The sequence below is a fragment of the Mugil cephalus genome, chromosome 23 (assembly GCF_022458985.1).
Source record: "Mugil cephalus isolate CIBA_MC_2020 chromosome 23, CIBA_Mcephalus_1.1, whole genome shotgun sequence".
Taxonomy (NCBI): domain Eukaryota; kingdom Metazoa; phylum Chordata; class Actinopteri; order Mugiliformes; family Mugilidae; genus Mugil; species Mugil cephalus.
The window spans coordinates 2,189,114-2,206,848 of record NC_061792.1 but is presented as its reverse complement, the minus strand read 5'-3'; the positions used below and the strand labels follow the sequence as shown (position 1 = coordinate 2,206,848).

The window sequence follows — 17,735 nt, the reverse complement described above, 5'->3', positions numbered from 1 at the left end:
TTTTCACTGACAATTCAAGACAATTCAAGGCATTTTATACAGCTTCCTGTTTTTTTTACATATACACATATACATGCATCCAGCTCTCTACCTTCCATCACTATAACGCAACATTATTGGAGCGATGCCTATGAAAATTACATGCACTATGTACCCATTGGATAAGGATCACACAGCATTCTGTTGACTGCAGTCAGACATCTGTTAAACTGTGCTCCCTGCTTCTTCTGTGAGGTGAAGTCGCGCTGGAAAGGATTTCTGGGAGAAGAGCGACAGTGCCCCCTGCTGGAAGGCACAAAAGGCTTAAACTGTGACAAAACTGCTTTTATGAGGGGCACTGCTGCAAAGTATATTTAAAGGTGCTGCAAAGGAAATGAAGTAACCATAGCTTCAGTTCATGAGAAAGACCATGCCTTATGTCACTCTATTTTCTCGTGCTAACCTATAAAAGTTGTGTCTGAACCGTCTTCCTCCCAGCCTTCATATCTCCACATCTTTTCTTTCTCTTCCTTCTTTCAGGAGCCGTGGATGACTAGGAGCTGAGTCTTCCTGAGACCTAGCCCCGCCACATGTCACTGAAGACTATCATCCAGCTATGCGTTTGAACTTTCTCATCCTTTGCCCTCGAGCAGCAACAAGTCACCATCAATAGTTATCTGACTGAGAGACAGAGAGGTGACCTGGCAACCACAAGCACTAAACCCGGATGAGACGGTTCGGAGGAGTCTGTCCACAGAGCATATGATCAGCATATGCAAGCAAAAGGTGGCTCTATGCTAATCTAATAATCTAGAAGACAGGCGTCAGAAACACCAGTGTTGCACGGTATAGCCACTGGTTGTAAGTGGTGTAGTGGAGTTTCCATATGGACTTGCAAAAATGACTTCTCAACTGCTTCTCATTGTCCAATCAAGCTGAACCCTACTCAAGGACTTTCTTCTCATCGCCAGTTCTTCAGTTACGTCTGTGGTGGTAACACTGGACTGAGCAAATGATGTTCAGTCTATTTCTAGCGTGCTGTATCTAACAAACTCTGGAGCTCCGCTCTAGCTTTTTGTTCTTAATAAAGTTCTTGTGCCTGAATACTTGAGTCCCACGCCTAGGTTGAGTTGTCCATGCAATAACAGAAAGAACTGGCGATGAGTGGGACTAGTAGAAAGTACTTGAGTAGGACTCGTCTCCTAACAGAGCTGTAAGTCACCTGGAACTAGTGGTCTAATTGTTTTAGCCAACAAGTTTTTTTTCTTTCTTATTTTTTTACACTTAAATCAGCTGATTGACAATAGCATTCATATGTACTGTTAATTCTGTGATTAGTAGACTTGAATATGAGCCATTTTATACAGCTTCAAATGATTTACCCTCATTTGCATGAATTACAGCTATGTTTTTATTACTTAAACATTCTTACGTAACACAATTATTATAGGCATAATAATCAAATAGGTGGTACTTGTACAATCATGGAAAATGCTGTAGCATTTCTTTTTTCCTCTAGGACTAATTACTATTATTTCAATTGCAGTTCAGTGGGAACCTTGAATCATACAGCGCCATACATAGACTGTATATAAATATGGATGACGCATTCCCATTTCCTTGAATTGACTGAAGTGGTGCTATTTTCCTGGGAATACTTGCGAGTTTGGTGCCAGAGTCTGTGCAATATAGTCTGAGAGTGGAGCCGTGCAGACCCACAATATCGATGAACATTGAACATACATTAACATCATACTTACTACCTTTTTTTATTTGACTTGTGCTTCGTGTTTTAGTTTGGCCCAAGTCCCATCCACTAACATAGAGGGGGTAGAACGTATGACCTATAGTGCAGACAGCCACCAGGGGGAACTCTTTGGCTTTCCTTTCAGTGGCTGTTTTGTCCTCCATCTTTACCCAATCTATAGTGCCATACGCCCATAGAAAAGAGGGGCGCAAACAGGACTTCCTGCATGAGTAAAAGTAAATTAAATGAACCATTTTCACAATAAAACTGTAAAAACATGGATTTTATTTTATCACTGTTTAATAACATCAAGATCAAGTAGGCACGTGGCAACACTATGCATGTGAGGGTTAAACAATCCCATTGAAAAGACGTGGACATACACGTGTTGGTTTCCATCCCTGTGTTAGGGCTTTAAAAATAATAAATATTAAGATGTAAAACTCATCAGACTTCAAAACACTGGCTTTGAAATTTAGCCAGGCAGTTTTGTTGAGGGTGGATCTTTGTTTTTTGGTTAAGTCGCAAAGATCTAATCCAGGAAGCGGTCCAGCATTCTCTGGATGTTTTGGAAGGCATCTCTACCGAGGTAGTCGGCCTGTCCGACCTCCCACATCCTGCGGTGCTCCTGGTGCTCTCTTTCTGTGTCCTCGGCCCTCTGCTACAAAGAAGTAGGAAAGTGAAAATAATAATACAATAAATGAATCAGTCTTCAAAGACTAATGAATAATTCCGACTCTCCATGAAGGTGTAATTTAGGGTCCTTGAGGATCCTCTCATCTTTATGCACTGAGCATGTGAATATGTCATAAATGGGAGATTTTTGGGACTTTCATGCTCATAGTACAAACCAAATGATTAGTTTTACTTTGTGTGTATCACATACATAATGCGTGTTAACCCTTTACAGGGCAAGGAACCATATATGGTAGCTTTCCTCTATGGAATTTAAAATATGTGAAAAATTTCTCAAAAGTAAAAAAGTCTTCTTATGCCCGACAACACTCACATGGTTGAAATTTAAAACAATTTGAGTGCCCCATAAAGGGTTAAGGTGAGCAAAAAGATCCGATGTGAAATTATGAGCACTATGGCACACATTAACACAGAAAGACTCAAGGGGCACAGTGTACATACAGGATGAGTATCTGTCCCCGCAATGTCGCTGCTGTCGTCCTGTACTCCTTCCGCACCCAAAAGTGACTCTTTGACCTCCAAGCTCTCAGGTGATCCCGACTCTTCCTCCACCGGTGTGCTATCTATGTGGGAACACTACAGACACCGCAATCGTGTTACTCATCAGTGTACTACAGCAGCTACCGTAACGTGAAAAGACTGTTGGGTAATTCCTGAGGGGCGTCTGTTTCGGGGCTAATCTTACAAGCTTGTACAAGCACAAATGCATCAGGTCGAAATGAATTCAACAAATGGCAGGAATGGAACGAGAAGCTCAGAGGGCTGTGGCAGATAATGGGCTCTGTGTTACTGTCTTCCTTTTGTGTGTGTGTGTGTATTTTTTTCCCCCTGCTGGAGTCAAAAGCAGTCAAGCAGAAATACTCATAATAAATGAACAGCCTTGTCTACTGGAACTAACAAGAGTGTGCTCGAGCTGCTTAATAACCCAGCGCAATAATCACAGTGATGTATTATAAACAAAAGCAGCTGTATTAATAAGGCGATTCATTACGTTAATGAATGGATTGATTAGGAAATATCTCTAATGACTACTTGCTTACCTTACTTAGCTCTACGCTTAGCATGGAGATTGTGTGACTTTTTTTTTTTAATGCTCTTAAATTTGGTTTGTTTACAGTCTCCGGTAATTAGAGTAGATCTGGGTGCAGAGATGAAACTAGTCATCCAAATATACACCAATGTGGCATAATATTTCGACCACCTTCCTTATATTGTGTAGGTCTCCCTTGTACCTACAAAGCAGTTGTGACTCATCAGAGAATAGACATGGGCCTTCTGAGGGTGTTAGTCCTCTGGTTTGAGAGGAGGGCCCTCTGTGGATCACAGATACTTGATCAGTTTGGGATTTAGTGAATTTGGAGGCCAGGTCAACACATTGTGCTTGAGTGGTTCCTAAGATGTTTTTGTGTCTGTGTCTTTGTCAGGCTGCATCCTGCTGGATCCCTCAAGGAGTGTCTTTGCTACGGGTTCAGGGTGCCTGGTCTGGTCTAGGTGAGTGGTACATGTTGAAGTAACGAATTCCAGGTTCAAAAGTTTTCGAGCAGTTCAATTCCATCACAAGATGGTCCGTGTTATCTATTTCTCATGTCAGTGGTCGTGATGTTGAAGATGCAGGTGCCTTTTACTTTTTCAGTGAGTATGCTTTTTCTTAGCCTGGAAGCCGGCCCAACGTCTGACGTATATAAAATTTTGTGCATATGCCAGCCTAAAAATACCATTACCATAGCAGTAGTTCAGACCTTGTCTCCAGCTGTCTAGGTTAGTCCACTGCATTGTCAGATATCTGTTCTTGGCTATTAGAAGATGAACCAGACATTGCTTTTAGCTCTGTACCATCTATCCCAGGGCCATGACATTTTGCGATGCTTTTTGCAGAGCCCAGTTATAAACAGTGTTTTTGAGTTACCGCGGACTGTCCACTCCAACCATTCTGTCTGCTTTCAGCTGACGTCTCTCATCGACAAACCAATTCTGTCCATAGTGGGTGGTTTGTTGCTCATGTTGTGGTGAGAAATTGAAAAAGCAAGCAAGTTAAGAAATTCTCAACACGGCCTGCCTGTCACCAACAATTATACCACAGTCGAAGCACAGGAACTTTATCTTTTATGAGTTTCAGTTTTGCAAGTGTTGTTAATCACATAAATAAACAGGTGAACAGGTCTTCCTAAAAAAGTTGACCCATTTTAAAGTTAAACTATCTATAATCAAAAGTCCTTTTTTGGTATTAATCAGTCAATTGACCTTTCACCGAACCCCGCCTTCAAACGTCATTGTCCAATCATACATCCTAGCAACAGTGTTACCAATTTAGAGAGTATTCCGAACCCTGTAGCGACTTTTTTTTTTTTTTTTTTTCCAAAAGAACGACTAATGACAACCCTAGTGACTTTTTCTGTTGCTCTTGGAGACTTGTGGCGACTTGGATGTGAAAACAAGTATCGCTCCTCTCACCCTTCTCAACGTGCTGTTGGGGTGCCGCCCCGCCCCCATCCACAGGCGGACCAATCCTGGCTGCCGCAGCAGTCCCTCTCTCCCTCTCTCCCATGCGGATGTGCAAAAAGCTGCAGCTCGACCCCCATTTTAAAAAGCCCAAATTTACAGAATTATTAAACATGTTTACAGCCTGCTACAAAAAGATTTTGGTCTCGACAGTTTATTTCATATTCATGACAAATGTACGGGAGTGATTCTTTTTCCAAGTCATCGATTTAGTTTTTATTAAAGTGTAAAATGCTGCATAATTAAGGGCGTTTCCGCTTTGACTGACAGGCCGTAACTAATGGTTGAATATTAAGCGCTATGCACCGCTGGTGTAGTGGTATCATGCAAGATTCCCATTCTTGCGACCCGGGTTCGATTCCCGGGCGGTGCACGTAATCTACTAATCTGTTGAGTATTTTTTTTCTACTTTCACAAAGTGTATATTTTATTAATAATAATCTGTGCTTAGAATTTATTTCGAATCTTTATATATATAGCAGAGAGGGGCTTTGCTGGGTCTGATGGCTTACCACTACCACTGAGTAAAACCATTGTATGTGCAGGTCATTCCAAGGCACAAATACAATGTAAAAAAAAAAAAAAAAAAAAAACAGGCATTTTTTTTAATAGAAAATGATAAATTATTCCCACTGAGCCATTATCTGTGAGAGATGCACCACTGCACACAATGTTGATCAAAATGGTTAGTGGCGTTAACAATGAGATGATTTGAGATGATTTTTTTTTGTTTTTGGTTTCTGACACTTTTAGATATTTAAATTTTCCCTGGACATTATCAAGAGTTAACGTTCTCAATAGATAAAAAGAGGTGGGCTTACTGGAGCACTTTCACTGACAGCAGCTGTCTGGTGGACCTTTAAAGGAGAGGGAAATTTGCAAACTTGAAATTAAAAATGAGCTTCTGATGTGGTCACATCAGACTATATTGAATTCTTTGTGCATTATAGACCTTCAAAGTAGGTGGTTTATTAGAAAAAATCAATGCGGAAATAAGGATGCAGTCTCAGCTTACCCGCTTTATTTCACTATTTGACGGAAGGCTCTCAGAGGGATGAGAAAAATGTGGCAGCAGTGAACTGGAGCTGTCCAAGCTTTCTCTAAATGTGGCTTCTCGTTCTTCGATCTGCGGAACAAGGAGGAGGATGGTAAGTGGCGGAGACATTGCCCCAGACCAGGCCTGGGCATGGCATCCATGCCGGCGTCTTGTTCGGCTGCCAATTTGCATTTATGTTGCAGCCAATTCTGCAGCAGCTAATATGACAGATTAGCCTGCCTTCCGCTAAGAGGAGGGAAGTCATTAGTGGAAAGTGCTGTGGAGTGTTTGGAGTGAAAACCTTCCTCAGTTTTCAATTCCCAGTTTGTATATTGTCAATTTCTCCCTGTCTTCCTCGGGTCACTGGGCAGAGGAGGCGAAGAAAAGACGCAAGTAGGCAACAGGTACTTAATCACACCAGATGACTCGAAATCCACTGATGGAAAGGGATGCAGACTTGATAGAAAATAGCCACAAGTTCAGGCAAACCGGGACTAATGGTGCATCTCATCTAATTATAAATAACCTACAGAAACATGGCATGCAGTAGTAGGCTACGCTTTGTCGGTCTCTATCAAAATATTCTGGGTGTAATTTGCAGGTTGGGTGGTGAGGATTGGCTTTCAGAACAGGGCATTAAAAAGGGTATTAAAAAAATCCAGACCCCTTCAGTAATGTGTCACATTTCTTTCACACATCATTGACTCTAGAGATGGGATTTACGGCTCTTCGAAGGGATCGTGTTGGTTCCATTCCTTTCAAAGAGCCGTTCAAATTGATGTTCATTTTTATGACGCCAGCCTGGGGGTAACTGGGAAATATTTACTAATATTGTAAGATCTGGTTCAGAATCATTCAAACATAGACATCCCACCAATATAATATATTATATTGGTGGGATTTCTGAGTTTGAATTATTGATTCTAGGTAGATACTTTATTTATCCGGTGAGAAATCTCGTAAAAACCATCAGCCTTCCACTTCTTGAGATGGATGCGTAACTGAGGCACTCATGTAAAGGCACTGTGGAAAACTCAGATAACGTCATGTGATATTTGCATATCAAATGAGGACCAGTGGAACAGAGGAGCTTGTGTGTGCACCTCCAAACACCGAAAAAGACGTCTCGTAACTGCGATTGGGTTCCCATCCTTTGTTTGACAGAGCCTGTCAAAAAAAAAAAAAAATGTAGGGTAGTAGTTGTTCCAATCAACAACCTTGTGCAATGTCCCCGTGTCCTTGCACAGTGGTTCCCTTGCATTTGAAAGCAAACATGAATGAATTCAAACTACGAATTGTATTTAGTGGGGATGTGTGACGAATTAATAAAAAGCAGTGCCCTCTGCGGTCAGCACTTTAGCTCCTTACTGTTGATGGTTACCCAACTCTTGAAACAATTCATGAGCAAGTGTGTAAACAGCCTACCTCGATGTCACAATAAGTTAACTTTATAAGATAACTGGGATGTCGAGGTTATCATACTAATGAGTTCAGACACAGAGTTTACGAATGAGGTTCCTTACACAGTAACGGACGTATTGATCGCAGTAAGAAAAACGTAACTGTAGGTTGCATTTAGAGATGGGATTTTGCAACTCTTTGAAGGGAGCCGGATCTCGTGTTTCTGTTCCTTTTAAACAGTTGTTCAAAAGACTGGCAAGAACTAAATACTTAATTTTTAAGAAGCCAACCAGGGGGCAGCTCATTTTATCTGAGGAATAGGATGCATTTAGAGATTCAATCTGCACCTGTTTAAGAGGAAACAGACCTTGCGGATACGCTCCATTCAAAGACTGGTTCATTTTGATGTATTTCATTTTTAAGAAGCCAGTCAGACCCATTTTATCCGGGAAAATATTCACTGGGAGGAATGAAAGGGTAAGATGCTGATTAAAATCATTCAAATAAGTTGTTAGTTTTAAGGAGCCGTTCGTTAGATTAGGTCCGCTCACGACCACGGCTCCATCCAGATGATCCATTTCCAAGACCCTGCTGTTGTGCATGTTGGTTCATTTTCATAGCTGACACGGAATCAAATGAAGGTTGCTGCCGACTTCCTACAATATGTGTCTCTTACAGCTTTTAGGTATATTATATAACATGGTTTCATCTGGGCCTTTTTTTCTAAGCACAAATGCATAAAGACCTTTCTTCATGAACAATATACTATGCCGCAATGGCTGAATCCTGCAAATATTCAGACTAATTAATTGGAAAGCTAATCACACTGGGCTGGTTGTTCAGATTTCCTAGTCTGTACTCTGTCACTCTACAGACCCCTTCCTCAGAACTCCGTCTTTTGAGACCATTTCTGATGCTAATAAGGTTTCAGAAGAGTGAAATAATTAGCTCCGTGTGCACAAGTAATTGATACTAATTAGCAGCTTTTCCCAGTGTGCTAAGACATATTGAACACATGGATCTTTATACCTGTTGATGACTGTCCCAGTTCTGAAAGGTCACTGGAGCTAAGGACATCGTGTGACTGAGGTATTCCTTCCACCACAGAGACACAAACTGTTGCATGGTGTGCGTGAGGCCATCATCTCTCTGTGAGCTCCAGGGTTTAGATGGTCCCAGGAAGTGAATGATCTTTGCATCGTGGCCGAACCTGCAGGAATAAAACTGTGACTCCAGCATGTTTCTCACATCAGTATGTTACTAACAAACACACAATGTAGCGAATGCACAACTTTGTTCTCTGCTCTAGTGTAGTTTGATTTAGTTCAGTGAAGTTATCTTTCAGTCTCATCATATAATGTATTCATTCACTCATTCATTTCTTTTCTTATAAATATACACACTGTTTCCAATGAAGCAAAAAATATCCCAGTCAAACAACTACTTTTCAGGTCCTTTGCTTTTGACACTTGCAATTGAGCTCTGGTTCTCTTATAGTCAGTGGTCCTTGAGATAGTGATGTGTCGTACTCGAACAAGCCAGTGAGAAGAGCCGATTCTTTGTAGCAAACGAGAAGAGCTGATTGCTGTCTGGGAGTCCAATAGGTGGTTTATACTTCTGTGTTAAGTTGACTCAGAAGCTACAGCGACAGCGTAGACCCCCAAACAGACAGTACACAGACCCCAGCACTGTAACTGCTGTGCACCTCAGCAGAAATGTAACTATGCACCCAGCAGAGCTGTGATTGGTTGTCGCGTGTTTCCACTTTTATATCTGGCTGCTTCCCCATCTATTCTCCAATTTTCTAATTGATTGTTTTGGATCAATGCAGATAGGACACATCGAGGAAAGGTTAACTGAAAAAAAGACACAGCACCGACTAGCGTTTGGGTAGCGTTGTTACAGAGCGAGACAGACTGACGAGTGCACAAGTATAAATGGCTCACACCGGACGGCACAGTGTAAATGGCGCACACTGCATGCGCAGCTTCTGGCATCTAGGTCCTGCAGTACTCTAAAAGCACCTTTAGAATCCATGTAGGCAGGGACAGAATTTTTTTTTGCGGCCAACGCAAAGACAGACTAGGATCATACCATTATATTAAAAAAGGATGGGGGCGGGGGATTAATAAGCTTGAAACTGCTAGTCGACTGTGGAGAGTCGAGAGAGAATTTGCATGTTCTCCCTGTACCTTTGACGTTTTTTCTACTTCTTCCAACAGTCCAAAGACATGGATGCCATGTTGATGGGTGATTCTAAATTTTCCCACGGTGGGAATGGAGTTTGAAGTTTGTGTCTCTGTGTTACCCCTGTGATAGACTGGCAACCTGTTCAGGATGTACCCTAGCTCTTGCCCAATGAAAGGTGGGATAGACTCCAGCCCCCTGCAACCATCTACAGAATAAGTGGTGACAGATAATGAATGAATGATTAGATAAGGTGTTGTGGTTATAGATGAAATTTTGGGGCCAAAGGGCCACAGCTTCGCGTCCCCCATTGTCCAAGCCTGTGGTGCCTTGAGCAAGCACTTAACCAGCAATATGCTCCCTGATCACTACAGAATTGACAGCCCATTGTTCCGAATGTACGTGGCAAGATGAATTGATTCCATGATCATGATCATTCTTCACAAAGAACTTCCTGAACCAAAACTGTCTTTGACTGGAAACCGCACAGAAAATGCTGCACGAGTAAAGAAGGGAAGAAGGCACAAGTCGTTCAGACAAACTCACCTTTGGAAAGCGGGCAGGTAGCTGTAGATTGAACTGGCACTGAGGTTGTAGACGAAAGGCAAGTGTTTGCTGATGTCTTCCACCGGCCAGCCACTGAAGAAGGAGTTCAAAAGGCCCTGGTCTCCCCCTGATTGCAATGGATATGATACAGGTGGATAAAAATGTATGGACAAGTCCACAAGTGTTGATTAAGCACTTTCTGTTTTTTGTACTTGTTCTATGCGCGATACTAGTGTGTTTCTTATCTTACAACAGGAGTATTTGATCTGTATGGGAAGAACTTTGATCAGCGTCTGTTGTTCTTCACATGTGCTTGTACGCTCATTAGCTTAATCCCTAACATGTATAGTGATGTGTTACCATCGAAGCTGCCGTGCTGCATGGCGTGATCCAGGAGTCTGGTATAAGTGTTGAGGGACGGCCTGAAGACAAACACGCCAGAGTTAAAGCAGTCAGGCCAGCCGGGGTCAGGAGCTGCTGACAGCTCTTCTCTCTCAAACAGAGTGTCCACGTTACCCAGCACCTGAGAGGGAAGAGACGGCCAAGAAGTTAACGTGATCCATCTGAACTATGCTATTGTCGCCATCGCTGTTTAATTATTATATTTGAAAAATAAGTTTGTGAGGTACAGATATTTTCATAATTTTTTGATGAAAGTTTCAGTCGCCATTGTTGAAAGTGAAGCAGGAAGTAGAGAAAAAAATGAACATTCAGAGACACAAACATTTGTTTTTCTGTCCATCTTTGCCTGAGAAAGGATGTAAACCAGATTCCCTACCCAAAAGTAATATGAAAATGTAAAAAAGGACACTGTTGGAAAAAAATACAACCAAAAATACATGAAAACTCACTACCTGACAGTAAATGTGTGAGATGTCAGAAAGGAAAAGACTGACTGGCACTAATGTTTCTGTTTCTACCCGACTGGCCTTCGGGAGATGGGTCCCTCTATATGAGCTGGGTTCTACTCAAGGTTATTCCTTACTGCCCTGAAGGTTTCAGGCCGTTTTTTATAAAGCGTCTTCAAACAATTTGTATTGTTGTTGATGCTATATAAATAAAATTTAATTGAATTCAACTAAAATTAAATGAGGATGATGTCAGTCAGTCCCTCTTCCACTGATTCCGCTAGTTCTGCCTCCACATATACCCACAGGATGAGTTTAACCTTGTCCTGTGGACATCCTGCGATTCAGAAATGACCCCCATGGTTTTTATGGTGCAGGAAAATTCAAAATAGTGATTTCACTGTCAAAGCATGGAGATATGGAACCATCTTGAGGAATGTTTTCTTGTTTCCTTGATAAAAATCAGTTAGCCCTGGTTGAAGGAACGGCTCTTCAAGATCCATCTCCCTTCAAAGAGCCATAAATCCAATCTCTAGTTACGAGGTGCACAAATGCTTGGACTTGTTTAATCAGTAACTGAGGTGGGAGGTCTTGCTAACGCTGAGGCTTGCCTGGACGTCATATGCGTTCCTGCATATGACCTCGAGTATGACCCCGGGACCCCGTATTTACTTGGCTCAGACTTCAAAACGTGCCTGTTCCAGCTCACATGAGAACATGTTTGCGCTGACTACACAGACGGATACGTATTGATCTCCAGCTTGACCGTTGAGCCAAAGTAGGTGGTGATTTGTGCAACTACTATGTGTTTTTTCTATGTGCCTCACTTGAAAAGGGATTCACTATTGAATAAGGAATTCTTTCTCTCGTCGCTTGGTTCACAAATTACCTCAGTAATAGGACTCTGTGCATGTTCTGATGGTCTGTGTTCACCAGGGGGTGCTGCAGGATTCAGTATTAGGTCCCCTCTTTTTCTTTTTTGTTTTTTTTAATTTTTTAAATAAAGTACAGACAATACAGATATGAACAACAAAGAAGATATGAACAATGTGTATATGTGTGTGTGTATGTGTGTGTGTGTGCGCGGATGTGCGTGTGAGACCTATCATAATTTGTATGTTTACCAGTTGATACAATAATAAAGAAATAATAATAATTATTACATTGTTTATATTATAGTAAGGATATATAATGAACATATGAAGAAAAAAATGCTTCCATTAATAAGTATTTAAAAGAAAGTATATTGATAATAAATAAAACAAACAAAACCAACACATATACAAAACAATTAATAATTATAGTGATAATAATTACTATAGTGAAGGATAGTGGGAGATAGTGGAGGGGGAGGAGGAAGGATAGGGAAGATAAATCTTCTAAGACACTGATTTATTAATTCATTCTATTTTTATTCATTTTAATGTGGTGTCTCGGGCCCCTGCTGACCCACTGGGAACTAGCCTGAGGGTCCCCACACCCTCCAGACCATGTCCCCTGCCTCCCACCGGGGCTCGTGTTTTTTTTTGTTTTGTTTTTTTGTTTGTTTTTGTTTTTTTGTAGGTGCTGTTGTTGTATGTTTATTTTTGTGAATGAATGTAGTGCATTAAAAACAGGGTGTGTGTGATGCATTAAAAACAAGATGGAGGTTGTCATGTTTGCTGTTTGCATGTGAGTCGTCCAGGGCAGAAAGGGAAAGGGCCAGAGACCGGGAAGAGCGGTCTCCTCTTTTTCATTAGCTATATAAATGACCTAGGTCTAAATGTGTCAGGTGCTAATTTGCTGAATTTGCTAATTTTATGCTCATTTCGTAACTCTGTTTAGTATTTGCAGTGTAATCAAATGATCACAACAGTGTGATCATGGGCTTCAGACTGTTAAAAGAGGTTCTTAATCTCAGTAAAGAAACACTTTTTTTTAACAGGAAGGAACAGCACCAGCTCCAGTGTGCTGTTTGACGGCATTCAAGTCCATGTTTCTCAACGTGCTGCAGCCTATTTCACAATTAGGAGCTTATTTTAGATACACCAGCTAATACTGTAACCTAACCTCTTTATAGCTCTATGCTATGTCTTTTTTTCCCACCTCAAAGTCATCCCGGCACGCCCACATGAAATCTATCTGGGATTACAGGCCAGGGCCAGCATCACAGTTTGGCCACACTGACAAAATAAAGTATTGATAACGATAACGATTGCGTAAAAGTTCCCATTTTGGGTGTGAGCACATGCTGTGAGTGGACTTACAAGTGTGTCTGCATCCAGGAAGACGCATTTACTGTATTGAGTCAGAGTCCAACAGTGGATCTTGGTGAAGGTGATGCCGAGTTCTGGGCGTCCCAGCAAAGAAAGGCGGAGGTCGTCTCCGCTGTTCATAGTGTCCACGGTGATAACCTCGTCAAACACATTCTCAAGGGCCAGCCTGTTGGAGCGTTCAAACAAAATAATGGTTTCACCACAGTTTAATGTAATTTCAGTATATATCTCAAATACTGAAGTAACAGGCTCAATCTGCGCACCTTGACTGCTCAGAGATGTTTGGCGTGACCATGACGACGATGTGGCGCGTCGTCCCATGCCGCCGCAAACTTCTGGCCACCACTGTGGCCCCCATGCAGTAGGAGTCTGTGGTGGCCAGAGTCACAAAGGCCTCACCAGCTGCAACAAAGAGATGACGAGGAGGATCAGACTGTTTTTAACGGGGCGTTGTTTCTTACACTGAATTCATTTGGGTTTTGGTTACATTTGGGTGGTGTCGGGAAAAGTGAGGCATCAATAGGTGAGAATTGGAAAGTTTGAACTCACATGGATGACATCAATACCCTAACACATATCATCTTTTTCAATAGTTTTGTGTATTTATGAACATACAGTAGATATTACTGTACTGACAGGAAAAGTAAATAACATTGACCATCTCGTAACAGTTCCATGTTCTTCCGGGAAACCTTTGGACCTGGCACTCGTGTGGATGTTACTTAGATATGTACCACCCACCTAGACCAGACCAGACACCCCCACCCCATAGCAGGATACAGCCTGACACAGGCACACAAACAAAAAATTCAAATTCAAAAAATGTGAAAAACCAAATTCACTATATCCCAAACTGATCAAGTACCTGTGGGATGATCCACAGAGGCCCCTCCCCTCAACACATAGGACCCAAAGGCCCCCGCTAACAACAATCTGTTGCCAGACTCCACAGGACACCCTCACAAGGCCCCTGTCCATTCTCTGATGAGTCAGCTGTTTTAGAAGGGAGACTGACATGATATTAGGACATGTCACATAACATTACATTAGGTGGTAATGTTATGCCTAATTTGTGTATAGTTTTCACCAATTTAAAGACCCTGATGAGTTATCACCTCAGTCAGTCATGATACAGTAACAACTGTTTCTAATTTTAGCTCATTGGCTGCATCAAACATACACTGTTAGACAGACTTATAAAGTAAATTTAAAAGTTTAGATTACCATTAACTTTCTTTTTTTTCTGGTGCAAAAGAAAGTAAGGTTCAAGTTTTCCTGCATTTTAATGTTTTAATTCAAGTATCTTCATAATGCTTACCAGTATTCTGTCCTTGATAAAACTCCATCTATAAGGAAGCAGTCACATGCAGTAAAAGGCCCCTAATGGTCTCAATTGATTTATTTCCATTATGGTTTCACCATAGGTGTAGAACCTATTCACCGTGGAGCATTAAGTGTCCAGCAGTGAAAGGTTTTGCAGAGTTTTTTTATTTTTTTTATTTGTCTGGCCTGCAGTCAGATGCAGGGGTATGTAACCTTTTGTCTGCATGAGGTGTTGAATTTCAGCTGGCACGCTGTTAGAGCAGAGCGTAGAGGAACGAGGTATCTGTTCTGATTTGAAGTCAAACTGCGTTACAGCAGTGTGTCCTGTTCAAGTCAACAACTAGAAAGGGAAAGCCAGAGACAATTGTGTTGGCATGGTCCAGCAGTTTAACTCTAGGGCAATTTTGGGAAGTATTTCTTCTATTTGTTAAACTGTGTAGAAAAGTTCAACTAGCTGAATGAAGGCGTCCTCTTCTCGGAGGAGGTTGCTGAGAACTTCACAGTTCTAAGGAATAAAGTCTAATATTAAACTTTACATTGTTGAATCTATATATTTTATATGAAGTAAAATCACGTACCTGACATTTCTGAGGCCTTAAATCTTCAGCTTTCAGCTTATCGTATCCACAAAAGAGATCAGGAGTATACGTATGTCGGAAGCCTCTCATGCAGTCTTACATGAAGAATTAATCACGAGGGCATGGATGACAGTTGCATCTTTGCAGCAGCTGGTACTGGAACCGTTCCTACACATTGGTAGGACAAGATATCTGACCTCACCGTGAGGTCACAACCATTCTGTTTTTTAAAGGCAGAGTAAAGAGTTGAAGAGAGGGCCGGCCGTTTCTATTAACTCATCTCTTTGCTCAACCGGTCGTCCAACCAATGAAGAGGGAGGTCTGCCACATGTTGTGCAACAGACTCGGCCTTCACAACCTACCCTCCTGCCCCTCTGCTGATGACACATCCATATATTCATACTGCTTACTTTTACTGCTACTACTGGCCATGGCAAAAACCTGAAATGTAATCTACATGGTCGAGTGGGTTTTTATGTTCTATATAAGTGAAATAAAGGGTATGCTCCTTTAAGAGTTCAGCCATTCACTTAACTTTTTACTACCAGCAACTTGTTTTTTTCACTAATAAAGACCACAGCTTAATTTGTGCAAATTAGTTCATTGGTAGACAGGGTGTGAGACAAATGGATGGAGGGATGAGAAAGGTCAAAGGGGATGGGAGGAAAAGGGTCGAGCAGAAGGGATGATAAGGCGTTGCAGGCTTGGGCGGACTGGCCATCTGCATGATCTGGAGAATCACAGAATGGCCAGTATGCCAGCACGGCTACTGTTTTCCCACTCCAGTCCAGTAGGTGGCAGCAGTTCACCATTAAGTAGTAGCAGCAACACGTTAAACGACAGTAGTAAAGATGCTGTATAGAAGAGAGTAGAAAATTAGGCCACACCCACATTTGGGTGAAAAGAAACCACTGGCGTAAATACAAATCCCCCCATAGTCAGTGTTTATTTTGTGTGGCTAGCATTTGTTAGCCGGAAAGCAAGTGAAATGGCTAACGTTCATCAGGCAGATACATACATAATGTCGTTGCCGAGTGACAATCGGAAATTGAAAAACTTAGCTTAGCTAAAAAAATAGTATGTCCATATAGCCTACCGACTGAGTAATGGGTGAACAACCCCACTCAGTGGCCAGAGGTGTCACATCTTAACATTTACTCTTACCCCATTCATTAAAAAAATTAATTAAAAATAAACATAACTCTGTGCTCTGTCATTACCTACTGTCATTTCATTTCAGCATCAACATTTACTACTCTGACATTTTAACATGAATTTTGAATTTTTAACATTATAACTAGCAACTCTGACGACTGACATTAGCTAATGTTAGCATCATCATGATTAAGTCTCAAGGTCCCATGACTTTCCGTCTTTTTACACCCGATTTATGGCCTGAAGTCATACGTTTATTCAGTTTTTGTCCCACTCTCTTGAGGGGAGCAGAGAAAATCTCAGTTTTATCTTTTAAGTTGTTCGATAACAATACACAACACAGCAACATATACTTTGTTTTTACCCATAATGGAGTGTGGGGTATTCTCTTCCATGGATAATGCCAGTAAAATAAAAAAACAAAAGGGTAGAGCTGAGAAGGTGAGGTAAAAAAAAATGCAACAGAGAGTGGAATCTCTAAATATCAGAAGCCAACACAAATGTTCAGCAGCAGCACTGAAGCCACAGGGTAATGCATGCAAGAAGAGTGTTGAAGCCAGGATTCATGGGAGCCAGACAACTGTGCAGCCTCAAGAACATGAGAGGGCGAAAGCAGCCCAACCCCTTGGTACATATGGTAAAATAAAACTTAATGAAATTAGTTAACATCCTTACCAGTAGCAGCTATTCATAAGACATTGTGTCCATTGACTGGCTGAACCTAGGTTAGTACTTTTATGTCTTCCATACTGAACTAAATAGTCTTGAAAGTGAGAACACTTTTAATACCACCGACCAACAATAAAAGTCAGTAGGCAGCATTTTAAATTCATTGTTAGACAACCTTCCTTGTTAGACATGACCTGGCTTGTGAGCCATAACAAAAAGTGGAGATACACAATAAAGCAAGTAGTTTATTTCTACCAACTAAGGATAAACAATAACCAAAATGTGCTACATATGGTGTGTGGATATCGTGTTGATCAGTTGATCTGTTGATGCATGAATGTTCTTCTAGCTGAAACCAACCAAACCACAACAAAGTGCTGTCGGGATGGAGCAAGAAGAAGAGTATGTGAGAGCTGACAGCCCACTGGGAGACTGGCCAGGTGCGCTCAGTTAGCCTAACTGGGCTCAGCCTATCAGCCGGGTACCTGAAAGACAAGCAACAGCTTAGGAATCACAACACAGGCCCTGCAATTTCCATCCTACTGTTGAAAGGTAATCTGTATTTTAGTTATCAGATTGGATCAAATTTTGAAAATGGGTTGTCCAAAAATGGGAAGAAGGATTCTGAAATCAGATTAGATCATATGGTCCAATCCTAGTTTTATCCTGGATCAAACCTTCAGCTTGTGTTGTTCAAAACTTTTCAGTAGGACCTGGATCCACTTTGATCCAAAAAACAGGATTATCCTGATCCCAACAGGGCATAGGATTTCATGCTGGATTTAGGGAAGAAAATGTCGTAAAACTTTAAAATTG

The 17,735-nt window shown here is 41.4% G+C and overlaps 1 protein-coding gene and 1 non-coding gene across 4 annotated transcripts; one reads left to right on the top strand and one right to left on the bottom strand.

Moving 5' to 3' along the window:
* Positions 1–1,990: 1,990 nt before the first annotated feature.
* Positions 1,991–15,332, bottom strand: gyg2 (glycogenin 2). Of its 3 annotated transcripts, none has more exons than XM_047576321.1 (10): positions 15,096–15,332; positions 13,458–13,596; positions 13,186–13,360; positions 10,452–10,614; positions 10,092–10,218; positions 8,388–8,568; positions 5,937–6,047; positions 5,743–5,778; positions 2,864–2,998; positions 1,991–2,384 (listed from the first exon to the last, which is right to left on the bottom strand). In XM_047576321.1, exons 1-10 carry the CDS (start codon positions 15,100–15,102, stop codon positions 2,259–2,261), a joined length of 1,200 nt encoding a protein of 399 aa, XP_047432277.1. In that variant the 5' UTR covers positions 15,103–15,332; the 3' UTR covers positions 1,991–2,258. The 3 variants fall into 3 exon arrangements, with proteins under 3 accessions (XP_047432277.1, XP_047432276.1, XP_047432278.1); XM_047576320.1 differs by having other exon boundaries at positions 1,991–2,387; positions 15,096–15,330; XM_047576322.1 differs by lacking the exon at positions 5,743–5,778 and having other exon boundaries at positions 1,991–2,387; positions 15,096–15,331.
* Positions 5,224–5,294, top strand: trnag-ccc. Its single transcript has one exon. It is a non-coding gene; the product is annotated as a tRNA-Gly (tRNA).
* Positions 15,333–17,735: the final 2,403 nt, after the last annotated feature.